Source organism: Saccopteryx leptura, chromosome 7 (assembly GCF_036850995.1).
Source record: "Saccopteryx leptura isolate mSacLep1 chromosome 7, mSacLep1_pri_phased_curated, whole genome shotgun sequence".
Lineage (NCBI taxonomy): Eukaryota > Metazoa > Chordata > Mammalia > Chiroptera > Emballonuridae > Saccopteryx > Saccopteryx leptura.
Window position 1 is genome coordinate 37428573 of NC_089509.1, and position 17175 is coordinate 37445747.

At 36.2% G+C, this 17175-nt stretch overlaps 1 protein-coding gene across 4 annotated transcripts in view; it reads right to left on the minus strand.

Moving 5' to 3' along the window:
- Positions 1-460: 460 nt before the first annotated feature.
- Positions 461-17175, minus strand: part of STAM2 (signal transducing adaptor molecule 2) — a 61662-nt gene continuing 44947 nt past the window's right edge. For 3 of the 4 annotated variants that reach the window (XM_066345415.1, XM_066345419.1, XM_066345418.1), the window contains 7 exons: positions 14165-14259; positions 11673-11755; positions 11442-11529; positions 10397-10451; positions 7228-7381; positions 4318-4484; positions 461-2755 (listed from right to left, as the gene is read on the minus strand). In XM_066345415.1, the coding sequence (XP_066201512.1) occupies positions 2533-2755; positions 4318-4484; positions 7228-7381; positions 10397-10451; positions 11442-11529; positions 11673-11755; positions 14165-14259 (865 nt within the window). In that variant the 3' untranslated portion in view covers positions 461-2532. The remainder of the gene's footprint in view (positions 2756-4317; positions 4485-7227; positions 7382-10396; positions 10452-11441; positions 11530-11672; positions 11756-14164; positions 14260-17175) is intronic. The other variant, XM_066345416.1, reaches the window with a different exon arrangement.

Sequence of the window (17175 nt, forward strand, 5' to 3'; positions counted from 1 at the left end):
TGAAAATGTATCTGCAAATAATTTCAAATGCTAATTGATAAATATTGTTTCAGGTTCAAGTAATTTTATAAATAAATCAAAAAATTACAAGACAATATATGTAGACTACATTTTCCATACTCTTAGAGCATATACCACTTCATATAATTTAACACCCTGGGGAGGGAAAGTTTTCTACATTAATGAAAACTTTAATTTTCAGGAATTCTTTCTCACTACCTAGAATTCATGTTTTATATAAAAACAGAAAGTATGAACCTAGTGGAGAAATCTGATGTTAGACAGTTCCTTTGGCAGAAAACATTTAATTATAAACAGGTTTTAAAATAAATACAACCCATAAGATCATGGAAAAGAAAATAACAAATCTGTATTTCTTAACACTAAAAATATCTCAGTACATCAATTTAATAACATTTTTATACTCTCAACAACCTGCAACACAAACTTCATTACAGTATGGCAAAAATAAAATAATTTTTAATTTAAGAGGGAGAAAAACTTCTGAATGTATAAAATTTCACAGATAAATGCCAATATACATTCTTTATATACATGTTGCATGTTTACATTATTCCAAAACTACATTACGTGAACTCAACTGGCTGATCTCGATTTAGTGGGTGTACAGTATTTATACTAAAGACTTATGCAGGACTAAGCTTTTACAATTCCAATCACAATTATACCTGAAATATTTACACAATTATTAAAATAACTGTTTATTAAATATTGTTTAGGAGAAAAAAAGACTTTCCATATATATGCAAACATTAACTATTATCAAGAGCAGCTTTGTAAATGTTTATGTTTTGTATTCTTTAAAGAATGGTTTCCAAAAAGGTGCCATTTTAGAATTTTTTTAAAACTATACAACTGAATTCACATGGAAGAAAAAGATATACTGGATGAAAAATAGAACATGAAACATCAAAGATTAAAACTTTCTTTCCAGTTACCTGTATGTGAAATAAGACAATGACAGAAATTGGGTTTTCAAATACTGCTTGTTTTTCCCTTTAAATGTAGACAAAGTAGTATATAGACTATTTTGTTCTAGGGTAAAGTTTCTTTAAAAAATTAATATACTTAGAATCAAATTTCTTTAAATAGTAAATGACAAAAATTTCTAGAGCACTGTCTTCATATGAATTCGTAGTAGAAAGATTAAGGGCTTTCTTTAAAAAAACAACATAGAAATCTTGCTTCCATATAATTAACTTTTTTAAAAACTAAACTTATATCCATGGTTTTTCCCAGTCAAAATATCACATATCTGTAAGCACATGTATTTGCATTTTTTATTCTGTGTTATCTAAAAAATTGAGAAATGATGCAGTCGAGTGCAAATTTTTAAGGGAGAAAACAATCTCTACTGGGTCACTACCTAACTCCTACAGTGGAATCTATGAGCACTATTAGCTAATTAAAAATGTAGATAGCTTCCCTATCATCATCCATTGCCTGCTGTTATTCCACAGGCTCAGAGAGAAATGGTCAATTTTTTTCGACAGCCTGGCATAGCAATGGTAGGTACTTGGCTCACCTCTGTAAAGAAGCAACATATCAATAAAAACACACATCACCCATACTTGGCATACATCACATCAAATTATTAGGAATGTCTCATGGCTCAAATTCACATCTCACCCGTGAGAAAGAAATGCAGCATCTCCGCACACCGCCCCGTATGGAGGGAAACCAGTGGACCTATCGTCATTACAGAATGACCCAAGTCATGTGAAAAGGTCAGTGTAGTGGCAATTCTAAGTGCCAGGGACCCTTGTAGGAAAGGAAATGTTCTCCTGGAAATGGGAATGTTTTATGGGGCACTCCTTAGCCCACTGCTGGCATGACTGAGGGGACTAGCTAAATGCTTTATTACACATTTGCATGGTCTCCACTATTAACAACAGAAAACATTTTTGTTCCAAATTGCTCTTGCTTCTGCAGACAATTATATGCTAATTATTACTCAACATAACACGGAGAGCAACACTGACAGCATTACAAATACAACTGCAATTTAAAGAGCCAGAAGGAAATATGATGGCAAGCTAATAAATGCTTGCACAAAAACATGTTCACCTTTAAAAATAATGCTGTGTGGGAAAACTGAAAAAAAAAAATGCAGACAAAATATATTCAAAGGATTCAGTGCTCTCCCAATTAACATGACGTTTTAGGGGTAAAGGTTTTTTGTAAATTTAAACATTCCTGTCTCATGCTATTTAGTGTCATAAGGCTAACTTGTAGGGTGTCCAGATTTGTGTAGAGAAATCTGAAATTAAGACAAATTTCAAATTAACTGGAAGCAACTTGAAGCTGCCTCTGTTCAACAGTTTGACTTCATACAAACCGGACTGAAAAAAACCTTCTTTAGTGCTAGCATACGTTTTTGTGCTTTACTTATTTATAGTCTGTCCTTTTGAGTTCAGAAACAAAATTTTTTTCTTTTAGTATTTTCAGATTAGAATCCTAATGGTCGAATAATACACACATGAAGGCATTGAGGAAACGCGTGGCTCGTTTCTAAAGGAGCGGCTGCTGCTGGTAAGTGGCTTGCGGCTGCGCCACCGCGTGCGCGGGAACCATGGGGAAGGCCGCCAGCTGCGGCAGCCCGGCCGCGGCGTTCTGGTAGGACAGGTCCACAGGCAGCCCCATCTGCTGCGCGTACACCGCGGTGCCAGCAGCCGCCTGGAGGCCAGAGGTCTGGCTCATGTAAGTCGGGTTACAAACAGTATCTTGTCCAGTGCTACAAACAAACAAACAAAAGAAGCATGTACTTTGCAATAAGTATCCAGGTTAAGGTCAGAGATCAATCATCCTGAGAAAATAAAAATTCCTTTTCTATCTTTTTAAGTTTATTAGCTCTTCTTGTTCAATTGTGATCTACTCACTTCACCTAACCAACACTGTTAATGTAATTTTTATATTTGGTAAAAAGAAAGTGCTTAAAAAGTAATAAATATGATTATAAGGGCCATTTAATCTGAAATCATTTTAAAATCTTCTGAGATGCAGACTGCTCTGACAGTGGCAGCCGCGGCCAGCGTCCATGAGACGAGACCCCAGTGCACGCACACTCACCCACGTTCTCCCTCCCCGCCGCTCAGCCCAGCACAAAGGAGACCACCTCACAGTCCTTCCACCTTCCCTTTGGTAGGGCCCTTCCACAGCTGCCCCTCACTCTAATCTAACTCCCTAACAAATTCATGAAGCAGGGAGAATGGTGTGCTCCACAAGGACCCTGAATCGACCAAGACAGTCTTGACCTATAATTTATTTATTAGCATTCTATTAAAAAAAAAAAAAAACTATGTTGAAAAATCACACCAAATTGCAGGACTTCTGTTTGCTCCTGTAAGTACATAATTTATTTTAAAAGATATGTAATTTTAAATCACATCGAAAACAGTGCTTACAGTATAGGAAGATTAATGTCTACCCTACTTGTTTCTTCTCTGTAATTCTTAGTGTTACCCAAGGTAACAAAATTTTTAATTTTAATTGAACAATATGAACAGGTTTATTTAATTTTCAGATATCTAAAATTTATACTTACAGAATTTAAGTGTGGGAAGAGACCTCAGAGATCATTTACACATGACTATATTGAATGAACATTTTGTGTGGCTAAGCAAAGTTAACAGATGACAAGATTTACACATGATTTTCAGAATAGAAGTGTTAGTATAAAAAATCAGACCAAAAATTCTACAAGTCAAACACACTTCTTCCTCTCTTTTTTTTTTAGTTTATTTACTCATTTTTAGAGAGGAAGAGAAGAAGCAGGGGGGTAGGGCAGGAAGCATCAACTCCCATATGTGCCTTGGCCAGGCAAGCCCAGGGCTTCGAACTGGCGACCTCAGCGTTCCAGGTTGACACTTTATCCACTGCGCCAACACAGGTCAGGCAACATACTTCTTTAAGAGTCAAAATAACAACAGTTTTCTGATTTTTAGGCTTGCATACAGAGCAATATGTCTGGGACTACTCTGCTAGGCTGATTACAGCACAATGCGATGGTATACCTTTGCTAAAGTACATATATCATGGGCTTGGTCCCTATAAGAGACAGTTAGCTTTACTTTGTTCCAGGGACCCAGACTATAAGCCATGGGCAATTATCTCAGTATGGGTAGCAGAGCTAAGAGCATCATTCTGATTTCATGGGGTTATGAATGGGCAGTTTTATAACCTTGTCTCAGTAGTAAAAGATGGCACTATTATAAAGAGAAGGGTCTATTCTCCTTCTGAAAGTCTGAAATTTTAATTTACATAATTACAAAATGAACACAGCTCCCCAAAACTTACCTTAAATACGGAGCTTGTGCAGGCTGTGTTGTCACTGAGGAATTCACATTTGGAGGCAGAGCTCTCAGGGCACCAATCTGATCTGGTCCTAGGCTGTAGCTTTGGGCAACAGTAGCTTGATGAATGCTCTGACCCATATAATTTCCATGTGACTGAACTGGGTATGTCTATAAGCCGAAGAGAAAAGAGTTGACTCCCTGAATTCCCAAACATGTGCCTAGCAATGTATTTAAAACTTTAAAAGACTTAAGTGAAATAAAATGTGATAGTTCTTTGGGGAACAATCTGGTTTTACCAACCCATTCACCCGAGAGTATAGAAAGTAGAGAGCTTCCAAATCCCAGTGCCAAGTCGGTGGGAATTTGATTTATTTGGTTATTCTTTTCTTTTGCAGGGGGTTGAAAGGAATGGAGGAAGTGTATTTTTTAGGTAGTAGATTGGAATCCAACCAGGTAATGTGTCTTGCTGCAGAGCCACAGAAAACCTATTACTCCCTTCAGGGGCAGCCATCAGAATAACGACCTTCACCTTCCATCCCAGGATGACTTAGTCAACCCCTTCCTAAGGATGACACTTAGGAGAGGAAGGTGAAGAAATGGTATCAGGGCGGGATGCAGGCCCTCTCTGGTCAGGTCTCCTTTACTTCCTCCCTTTAGGACAGGACAAAAGTGTAGAGTAATTTTGTGGGTAAAGAAGATGTATCTCCAGAAAAGAGAAAAAGGTCTAAGTCTCTTTGTTTGTTTTTATGTTTACTTTATCGATTTTAGAGAGTGAGTCAGAGTCAGAGACAGGAATGTTGATCTGTTCTTGTACGTGCCCTGACTGGGGACTGCGCTTCGGGACGATACTCTAACCAACCAGCCATCAGCCAGAGCCGTCTAAGTCTCTTTGGGTATTTATGTGTTCCCCACTTAATTTTCAGGGTAACATAAAAGGACAAGATCTACCATCTGTCTACCAAATAGAGCATTCAAAACAATGCACATGTTTAATAAATCTCATATAGAGATTATCATCACTCCAGTTTTAAACTAAGCTATGTTAAAGCAAAAATCACTTTAACATGAAAACTTACACTGCTAAAAATGCCAAATCAACTATATTAAGTTAAATCATATCAGTTCCTTAGCAAACATGTCACAACTCACTGACAACAGGCTGAGACTGTGGGAATGGCCCCTTCTGGTGGCCTTCACAAACACAAGAGTGTGTTACTCCAAGTTTCTCTAGTATGGGAATTTTTTCTCAAGTTAGAATAGGAACTTTGAATATGTCAAATGCTGTTATGAGTGAACAGGGTAGACAGAAGTGAGGAATCAAAGTGATAGAAAGTTAACTTTTTAAATAAGTGAGTTGTGCAACACAAAATGCAGACTGTAAATAACTAAACACAAAAACTTGACAAAAGAGCCTGACCAGGCGGTGGCGCAGTGGATAGAGCATCAGACTGGGACGCGGAGGACCCAGGTTTGAGACTCCCGGGTCGCCAGCTTGAGCGTGGGCTCATCTGGTTTGAGCAAAGCTCACCAGCTTGGACCCAAGGTCGCTGGCTCAAGCAAGGGGTTACTTACTCGGCCTGCTGAAGGCCCATGGTCAAGGCACATATGAGAAATCAATCAATGAACAACTAAGGAGCCGCAACAGAGAATTGATGTTTCTCATCTCTCTCCCTTCCCGTCTGTCTGTCCCTATCTGTCCCTCTCTCTGACTCTGTCTATGCCACGAAAAAAAAAAAAAAAAATCTTGACAAAAGAATGACAGCCCTTTACAGGCATGCTAAGAAATAGAGAATGTAATGCTATTACACAATGGTGCAGGCATTTCTATTCTGTTCCGTTTTTCACAGCAGCAGCAAATAACTCTGAAAACAGAAGTACTGCTGAATAAACTCCAGATGTCTTCTGCACCCAGAAATCCTTTCTACCCTCATTTGTAATGACTCTTTCAGCATTTTCAAAAGTTCAGGGCATAGCATATTTGATAAATGCATCTTGTCTGATGTGACAGTTACCATAGTAACTATTCTTTTTCTACTTAACAATTATGTTAAGGCATCTAGATTATGCACCCACATTCTATCTTTTTTTCTTGATATCTCCACATAGTCCTTTACATACTAGTTTTCATAAATTAACATGAATTTTGTTCATCAGAGTTTTTTCTGAATTCAATCGCTACCTGGCTGAAACTTTAAAAGGCCTCAGAATACTAGAAATGGACAAATGAAGTGTTCGCTTCAGCTGGGCAACACAGAGAAGGTGTGAGACCTGGAAAAAGATGCTGTTCATGAGAAGTTTACTGAACCTGCATCCACAGGCCTGCATCACATCCTCGTCATACATGGATGTTTAACAACTTAAATCCTGCATCTAAGAAAAACATATAAAACATAATTTGAGAACAAAGGAAGCTCATTAAGCCTTTTAATAATCACACAAGTCAGACACCTGGGCAGCAATGTTAACCCTTGCTTGTTGAGCATCAGGAACAGCATCTGCACGTCAGGTGGGGGACTCTGGACATGTCAGGCAGAGTCCTAAATCAAAGGGTCTGTACTCTGTGCTTGTAAAAGGGATCTACATTCACTGAAAGAATTTATGCTTTATATTTACAAAAGCATATGAAGAACCAGAAATCCCCTCATATAATTAGTGTTGTATTTATTCATGTTAAAAGGAACTAAGATGAAAATAAATAAATAAATAGGAACTAAGATGTATATATATTTGTGAAATGTCAGTACCTAATTTGTCCTGGTGAGCACTCATTGTTGAACCAATACTTTTTGACTATCAAAAATGAGCTTTAAAATTTTACTTATAAATCACGGAATTTTAATATTTTGCTTTAAAACTTTTTTAATTAATTTTTTTTTTAATTTTGAGAAATGTTCTCAAAAAACATGCTCACCTGCATTGGAACGCCAGCTGATGAAGGTGGGTAATGTGCTGGGGGATGGAGCTTTGAATAAACTGAATATACTGGTGCTTCATTCACCAATTTGTTATATAGTTCCAGAGCCTCCAAGACTTTTACATTCAATTCAGACAATTCTGAGTGCTTCCTGATTCAGAAGAAAAGCACCTTAATACTCTAAAGTTTTTAAGCATTTAGCAACACAAATTATTTTTTAAGTCATTTAGCAACACAAATTATTTTTTAAATCTAGCACATTTTCTATTCATATTTAAATGGTTCTTTATATAGAGGGTTGGGCAAAAGAGGGGTTACAGTTGTTTGTATGAAAAACAATGCTATAACTCCCATTTCGTGTACTCTGACAGCAGCTACTTTTGCCACACCTTGTATGATCCAAGAATATGCACAAAGGGAAAACAAGATGAGGATTTATTTAATTCTTACACTAACTAGTTAATATGACTTCATAAAATTAGTGAAAATCTTTTCCACATCTCACAAATGCAATCAATTCATAATTTTGGTGCTAGGAGAATTTTGTTCCATATATTACAGATTTCTGTTGGAAATTCAATTACAAAGAAGAAAAATTTCTTAATTTAGAAAGAGTTCAGGCCTGTGATGGCGAACCTTTTTATAAAAACTGCCCACTTTTGCAGTGCTGGTCAACCTGGTCCCTCCCACCCACTAGTGGGCATTCCAGCTTTCATGGTGGGCAGTAGCAGAGCAACCAAACAGCGCCGCAATTGGCCCACCATGAAAGCTGGAATGCCCACTAGTGGGCGGGAGGGACCAGGTTGACCAGCACTGCAAGAGTGGGCAGTTTTTATGATATAAAAAGGTTTGCCACCACAGGTCTAGGCCTTAATTAAAAATCTTAGTAGAAGAGCCCTGGCTGGTTGGCTCAGCGGTAGAGCATCGGCCTAGCGTGCGGAGGAGCCGGGTTCGATTCCCGGCCAGGGCACACAGGAGAAGCGCCCATTTGCTTCTCCACCCCTCCGCCGCGCCTTCCTCTCTGTCTCTCTCTTCCCCTCCCGCAGCCAAGGCTCCATTGGAGCAAAAATGGCCCAGGCGCTGGGGATGGCTCTGTGGCCTCTGCCTCAGGCGCTGGAGTGGCTCTGGTCGCAACATGGCGACGCCCAGGATGGGCAGAGCATCGCCCCCTGGTGGGCAGAGCATCGCCCCTGGTGGGCGTGCCGGGTGGATCCCGGTCGGGCGCATGCGGGAGTCTGTCTGACTGTCTCTCCCTGTTTCCAGCTTCAGAAAAATGCAAAAAGAAAAAAAAAAAAAATCTTAGTAGAAGAAAGTACTCTGGCAAGGTCCAGAGCCTGCTATGAAAGAAAAACATATTCACAAAATCACACATATTTCCATTTGCTTATATTCATGAAAGGATCAGCTAAAAAAATTTGATTATCCTTGAAAATAAAAATGAAAATGTTTATAAAACTAGTCTCTACTGCTCTTACTTGTTGATTTCTTTTAAGAAAGGAAAACCAGATACCTTATTGTGTAAAAACAAATTCAAATAAGAGAATTCTTAAATTTGCCCAAGGAATTCCTTCTGACTTGGTACACTTTTGTCAGCTCCCATGAGAGTAATAAGGAACTCCCCCTGCAACTGACAAGTTCATAATGTAAATGGCCACTTTATCTGGCCTAAGCCATCCCACAGCCCTTTTCTCGTTTCTTTTGATCTTAGAGAGAAAGGAAGGGGGCGGGGAGAAACAACAATAAAGTTTGTTGTTTCATTCATTCATGCCCTCACTGGTTGATTCTTGTATGTGCCCTGACTGGGGATGAGCTCACAACCATGGCGGATAGGGATGACACTGAACCAACTGAGCTACCTGGCCAGGGCCCAACAAGTCTGTTTATTAAATGTAGCTCTTTTTACAGATAGGAAAAGGGCTCAAGTGAGAAGAGGCAGAGGCAGGCAACTGACATAGGGCTATCAAATAAATGACCTGGGCTGAGATCAAGATTTGTCACCTTTCCTCTGTTGTAATGTTATATCTGAAACAAACAAAAAATCATGCTGTTTCCTCTCTTGCATGTGTGACTGTATGAGGTAGGTCAAACTCTATTTTCAGAAATATCCATTGTAGACCATACTGGAAGCTTCAGATATTAGTGTCCATGCTAAGAAAAGTGTGACTAAGAATTAGCCATAGGCTTCTTCTCCAGTTTGATTACTCATTGGCCATTAACATCCCTGCACTGAAACCAAACTAGCAGATGTGTAAGTACATAGAGAACGCTTCTCCAACATAAGAACAATAAAATGTAATGAGACTACCACCATCATTTCAGAAGTAGAACAGGGATTTATTTTTCATTTCTGTAGAAAATACAAAGAATTTATTTAAAATGCCTGATGGAACAAAGATTATAATCTTTTGTGGTAGAAAATACCTTGCTGCTACTGCCTTTCTCTGGGGTAAAGGCAGATAAGCAGTTCCTGTTGTTCTTGCACTATTTTGTATAGGACTTCAATTATCAGAATCTAGAAAGGGATGACAATAGAACACTAGAGCCTCAACTTTGTCTTCATTCACTATGGCTTCTCCCTCTGACTTCAGAGAGAAAACTCTGAGAAATAGGAGAAGGGGCAAAACTAAGTAAAAAGCTCAAAATCCTGAGAGTCTATCTGTTAGTACTGCTGCTATTACTAAGAAAGAATAAGACTAGGTGGGATAATGAAATTAAAAGCACAACAGAAATACAAGAAAGAAAAACAAGAAAAGAATATGTGCATTGGATTTAGCTTCACAAATAAAAGGAAAATTTCACTTACAAGTTTTTCAAATACTAATTCCCATCACATAACAAGACAATGCACTTGTCTAAGATCCCTGTCTTAATTTTGTACTCTATACTAATTTCTTCTTCATTCCTCGTAATCGCTCAATTCCAGCCCAAGTAAGAAAATGAAGACTGGCACCATCAGAGCAAGGGTCCAGCTGTGGTTCTACATGAAAATATATTTGTTACCAAAATAAAAATCTCACTTTGCTGTTAGTTTGTAAAAGTCTGGGAAATGAAGAAATAATTTCAATAGATTGAACAGCTTCATAAAAACTCCCAAATTTAAAATTCTGCCCAAAATAACTAAATATAAGAAAATTTTACTGGTTATTCCTTGCACAAAGACTCTCACCTGTCAATTTCTTCAAGTTTTTCATCTATCATTGGACCCATCTGTTGGCAGATATCTACAAATACAAAAACATTTTAAAATCTTTAAACTTAAACCAGTTTAAGTAAGTATCAACAATTTTCAACAACAGAGCACAACTATACAACACCATGCATTATATAAGAAGAATTAAGTTTAGTCTAGAGAAAGGACTATAAAAGACCTAATTTTAATACTATTCAACATCAATATTAATATCATGGGACTAAAGGCAAAGTCAAAAAACAAAAACCCCACTATGTTCTCTGAAAGTATTTTTATAGCCTGTGAAATGTGGAATTACCACAAAATCTTACAAATACCTAGAAAACTGTTATTAGGTAAGTAAAATGACCCTGAGTCAGTGTAAAAAATATAGTTAAGTACAGATGAAATATGAACATTTTTTTCATTTATTTAAGCCATTTCAAAATTAAACACATGTATTTCCAATGTAAACATTGATAAAATGACACCACAATATTACATGTTCTTAAACTTACTTTTCTTTTATTAAAAGATTTAAAAAGGCTTATCCATTTACCACAGATGTTTTTCTCAAAGGATTTTCTTTAAAGGCATAAAAACCATTTGTTTCAAATTTTTAAGGGACTAAAAAGACACACCAGCATGCATCAGATGACTATATTACAAAATTAATAAAGATTATATATAATTTTGACCTTTAAATTATGATATAAGAGAATTAAAACAGGAATAAAAATTTCCAACATTCTGACTCAATTAATCTAATATGCTGTTATTTCTAATTCTGTCCCTTTTTTTGGACAGTAAATCTTCACCTAATTGCATTAGTGGGCTTACAGAAATACAAAGACTTACTTCCTGAACAGGACAGGCAGTTTTATAACAATTTCCAAGTAATATGTTTACTGTGTAACTATAATCATCTACTTCTCACCAGAGAGTTCTAATCTCTACAAACACAGGCAGAAGAAATTTAAGGCATTCTATACAATTAAAATATTAAAGGACATGAAAGTAATCTCTACTAGTTACTAAGTACCTTCTAAGTCCAAGAGGTCTTGGGAGTCTGGTTTCGAGTCAGTGGGATCTACACTCTGGAGTTCCTGCAGGGCTCTGTCCATCTTATCCTAAAAAACAACAGGCTACTTTGAAAACTCACCAGGAGTTTTCATTTCAATGAACACAGAAACTACTCTTTCCAAACATTTTCAAGGATAGTACATTTTTAAAGTCTTGATAATTTAACTATTAAACAAAAGAAAGACTCTACCTCATCTATATAAACAGGCTCAGGCTCTGATTTCTTAATTTCTTCCTCCTCATCATCAATTACATTCAATTTGTCCACAGCTGCTATGAAAACAAAATAAACTTTAAGTTCCTCAGCATTTACTTTGGTATTTTAGTCATTAATTTAAAAGTAATCCGTGATTATCCATAAGAAAAGGAAACCCTTTAAATAGCACAATAGTCACATTTCATAATCAACATACATTAGTACACAGGTTCAATCATTCTTTCTACAAGTATTTACTTAGCTCCCTTACTATGTGCCAGACATTTTTCTAGGCATTGGAAATACACCATTGAGTAAAACAGACAGGAATACTTTCCCTGATGGAACTTACATTCCAGTGGAACAAGCAAGCAATATTATTGGGAACTGTCATTACTGGCATTTTCTGGAAAACTGAGTACTGTCACTTGAGTGAATGAATATATTAGAAAGTAGAGCATCATGTAATTGGCTAATTACAATTAAACTATGAGTTCCTTCCACACTCTTTCCTTGCTTTAAAAAAAGTCTTTCCTATAGTAAAGTAACACAAAACAAAAAACTGTTCCATATAGAGATGGTTGAAAAGTAATTTACACATATACATACCCCAAAACTATTTAAATATTAATTGAAGTATTTCTATAATGTACTATACTTAAATAAAGTAAATTTTGCTAAAAAAAAATTTACAATAAAACTCTGTATAACCAAAGGCTCTTCAGGTCTCCACAGTTAGCCAAATATTTTAAATAAAAATATGTCCTAAGGAGCAGAGTTCAGCATTACATAAGGATATACTGAAAACCCAGAATACTTCTTACTTTTAAAACGACAGCTCAATCTCTCCAGACTAGCCAAGGGGAAACTGCTATATGGGATCCTCTAGCACGGTCTATCAAGTTATTAAAAATTGTGTCTCCAGTTTTCATAACAATTTAGGGAGAACCAGAGGAGTAAAAACTATAAATAGTGGCAAAGTACTTAAAGTACTTAGTAGACAAATAAGTATTCATCTCTCTCAACTTCATCTTATAATTTTATTTTTAAGATTTTACTTATTGATTTCTAGAAAGAGGAGAGAGGGTGTGGGGAGCGGGAAGCATCAACTTGTAGTAGTTGCTTCCCATATGTACCTTGACCAGGCAAGGCTGGGGTCTTGAACCAGCGACCTCAGCGTTCTAGGTCAATGCTTTATTCACTGCGCCACCACACGACAGGCTCAACTTCATTTTAACTGAATGCATCACTCTACCACATAAAGAGGATGTAATACACCAGCGACTTTCAATTGGTGTGCCACAAGAATCTTCAAAACATGAAATACCTGCTATTTAATCAGGAGCACTGATCTCTTTCTCCCTTAGATTGTCAAATAAAAAAATGACAACAGCCAATACAACAGTAGCTGTCTTGTATAAATGAATCAAAACTATACCTATTTTTTTGGTCAGATCAGCAAAAAAGAATATTTTTGGTGTGCTGCAGAATTTTAGTAATTTAGTTTATGTGAAAAAAAAAATTAGTTTGTGTGAAAAAAATTTTTCATGTGATGAAAAAAGGTTAAAAATCACTATTATATACAATGCACAGAGCTTTGAATTTAAGTTCTCTTGAATGGGTAAGGATTACCAGCAACATGTCCTGCAACAAGTCACTTTAAGGACAGACTGACTAGAATCCCGGCACTATCACCGACTAATTACATAACCTCTCACTCCCTTTCCTTATCTGTAAAAGGGTTACAAAAGTACCTATCTCACAGACTTGGGACACAGTGTAAACAAAGGACTTAGCAAAATACCTGATACAGGACTGCTCAAATACCACTGAGTCTTTTACCGCTGATCACCACCATCACTCTTTACCTTCAGTTCCCCGCCCCTCCCTATCCCATAACAAACAGCAGCTTTCCTGGCTCACTTGACAGTAGCTGAGGGGAACTGTCTGTAGCTACAAACCTGGGAAAGGGAACCGACTGTCTTGATTACATTATGTTATTGTCTGGAGTGCCCTAGGGTCAAGTCAAGGAAGGGAAAAGTCTAAAACTTAGGAGTAGTCCTAACCCTGTAATCACACTCGGCACTTGTCAGCCAGCCTCATCCCCACCACCCCTCCTTCCATACTGGGGTTCAATGACAAATAAAACTGGTATTCTTTGTACTGGACAGACACAGACTGCCTCTTAACTATAATTAGGTTGACTTAAATATTTACATGGTCACAGATTATTTTATGCTTTACATGTAACTATGTATTGTTATCTCTAAAAAGGATTTAAAATATCAAGGTAAGAAAATAATTCTTGGAATTGACCTGGATAAGTTAACCACTTAATTTGGTACGAGGTAGGGTTAAATTGTACTGCTCATAAATGTTTTAAACCAAGAGTTAAATGGCAATTTACTTTTATTTTCAAAATTGAACCATGAAATTCAAGTACAAAGGACTTTAATAAACTTCATTTTCCCTAAGATTTAACTTACCTGCCTCGGACTCCATGTTTAAATTAGTTGTTACAAAATTAGACGGGAAGAGTCCTATTCCTCTGTGATTTTCTCCTTTCCACCAATTAGCGTCACTGAAAATACAGTGTTAAAATGTCATTTGTGCCTATATATAACTTAGTGCATTTGTGTCAAGATGAATTAAAATAAAAATAAATTTACCCTACTTTGAAAAATACTAGTTTACATCCAAGCATATTTAAAAGTTCTTAAATTCAATAAAAGATAAGGCACAAATAAAACGGTATTTCCATACTGACATTTAGAACCAATCAGCAATTGGTCACATTTGATTCTAGGCTTTTAAACTAATTAAAGATTATAGATAACACTGTAATTCCTCTTTATCAACAACCCCACAGCCACCCTACCACACCACCATCACAAAGCTGGTGGTGTGCAGCCTTCCTGACAGGGTTTGTTTACAAATATTTTTAAGCAAACTCTATAAAAATGTTAATCATTATAGATCTTTTTAAGTTTATATGTTAATACTTTTAGTTCTTTTATTCAGAGGTTTATCCTTTATAAATCAAAGTTCCATCACACAAATATGGCATATTTAATTTATCCATTCCCATACAGATGGATTTAGGAGTTTCCAGTCTTTGATCATTACAAAAAATGGGGTAATGATCACTGTAGATTTGGGGGACACATGTAATGTAGGCTTGTGTACAAAAATGAACTTGCTGGGCCACTGGATATAAGCATCTCCCATTTAAGAAGATATTGCTAAATGCTCCCTCAAGGAGTGATGGCAATTCACCATCCTCCTTCCCTAAGCAACGTGTGAGAATGTCATTTACCATCATGCTTGTTAACTGTGCAACCAACACTTGATATCAGAGAAGAGAGAAATTCTATTTCATTTCCTGTGCTCATTTGCACTTCCCGAGTATCTACAAGTTTGCTGGCCTTTCAGATCGCGTCTTCTGTACACTTCTTGTTCATGTCTTCTGTCCATGTTCCCTCGCCCTTCCACTGGGTCTTTTATCCTTTCTCATGGACCTGTAGTTCTTTCCATTATTTTAATAGCAATTATTTGACCTTCATTATGAAAACACCTTCTCTCAAACTGTCAAGTCTAGTTTAACATGTTTATGGTTTCATTTATTCTGTGTTTTTTGTTCCTTGTTACCAGATTTAACAAGCTATTTTTTTATGACTTATACTTTTTTTAAAAGAAATCTTATCTCTATCATTTAATTCCTAAATCTCCTCTATGAGATTGTATTTAATAGTTTTAGTTTTTTTAATCCCGTTCCCATGGTTAGATCTTTAATTCATCTGGAATGAGATTTTATATACTGTGTGAATCTGAATCAGATTTTATTTGTACTATGTAGAGCCATTCACCCCAGTAATATTTACTGAATATATATACACACACACACACACACACACACACACACATATGTATATATAATATATATTTTACTGATTTAGGATATCCTATTTTTCAAAGAGCAAGCTGCTCTCTGCTCATGAACCTATTTCTGGGTTCCATTCCATTGCAGAAATCTATACAGTTAGGTATTACAGCTTTCTAACATGTCTTGACACCTGGCAGGGAAAGTACCCTCTCTATTAGTGTATATGTTCGCAGTTCTACATTAATATTAAAATGTTTTCAAGTTTTCTATAAAAAGTTCTGTTGGGATTTTAATTGGAAATGCAGTGAATTTATGTTTTTATGGGAAAAATTATATCTATAACATTAATGTTTCTTCACCAAGAACCTGGTATCTCCCTTCACTTATATATTTATATGCCTTTATATCTTTCAAAGAATTTAATTTTTTTTCCATATAAAGGCCTTGTATATCTTTGTTAGGTTTATTTATTCCCAGATCATTTATAGTTTCTGTTACTATAGAGAATGGCATATTTTTCTATTACTTCTAAATAGTTGTGATTAAAGTAAAACATAAACATTGAGTTTATATGTTGAATTTGTATCCAACAACTTTGATGAACTCTTGCCAGTTTTAACAGTGTGTGCATTGATAGTCTTGGACTTTCTATATGGATAATCATAAAATATGAAAATAATGATAAGTTGATCTATTCCTTTCCAAAAATGTGACTTATTGAGCAGGCATTCTTAAAGATGAAACTTAATGATAAATTAACTTCTATGATTCTGAAACATTATTTCATTTAAAAAGTACAACAAAGACAATTTACTACGTCATAATTTATCTGCTAGTGGCTCATGTTCCTGAGTGAGAATAATGCTAGCCAATCAGATCACAGATATCTTTCTCTGTGAAGGTCTTGCTCATTGTGACCAGGACATCTGAGGCAAGTAACTTTGTGTAATTTTAGGAGGTCCAATGGTGCTTTAATTTTAATAAAAATTAACTTCACTGTAAAAAAAAAAAAGTACTATAAAGGCATGAACTTTATTACCCAAATTCTTAAAACCAGAAAATAACATATATTGATGGTTCCAAGGTATGATATCTGCTGATGTTCACATAGGATGAGAAATTCTCTCTCTTATTCTCAAACACTTTCTGAAGCTGAATTTTCCATTTTAAAAAGGAAAGTTGAACTTAGGGAAATTTTTACATAACACCAGAAAACCCAAACCCGTGAAACTGATGCATGGATTTTACTTGAACTTAACAAATTTATATGTAGCCTTCCTTAGAGGTCCCACTAACTTGAGATAATTTCCCTCCCAACCACGACTGCAAAGTCCTTGATGAAGTGTAAAAGGAAAGAAAACAACCAAGTGCTATGTCAAAGCATGATGATTGCTTCCAGCCCTAATCCAGCTCTGTATGCTCTCCACTGACACACAGTTGATCCTATGAAATGTTAATGGCAAAAAATATTGTTCAATTCTACATTCCATAATTAAGGTACCCGTACTTTGGCACTGAAGTTTTACATAAGCCATTTGATAATTAAGAACATTTTTATTCCAGCATTTATGTTTAGATTTTTATGTTAAGAAAGACAGTACGTCACAGCTGAGT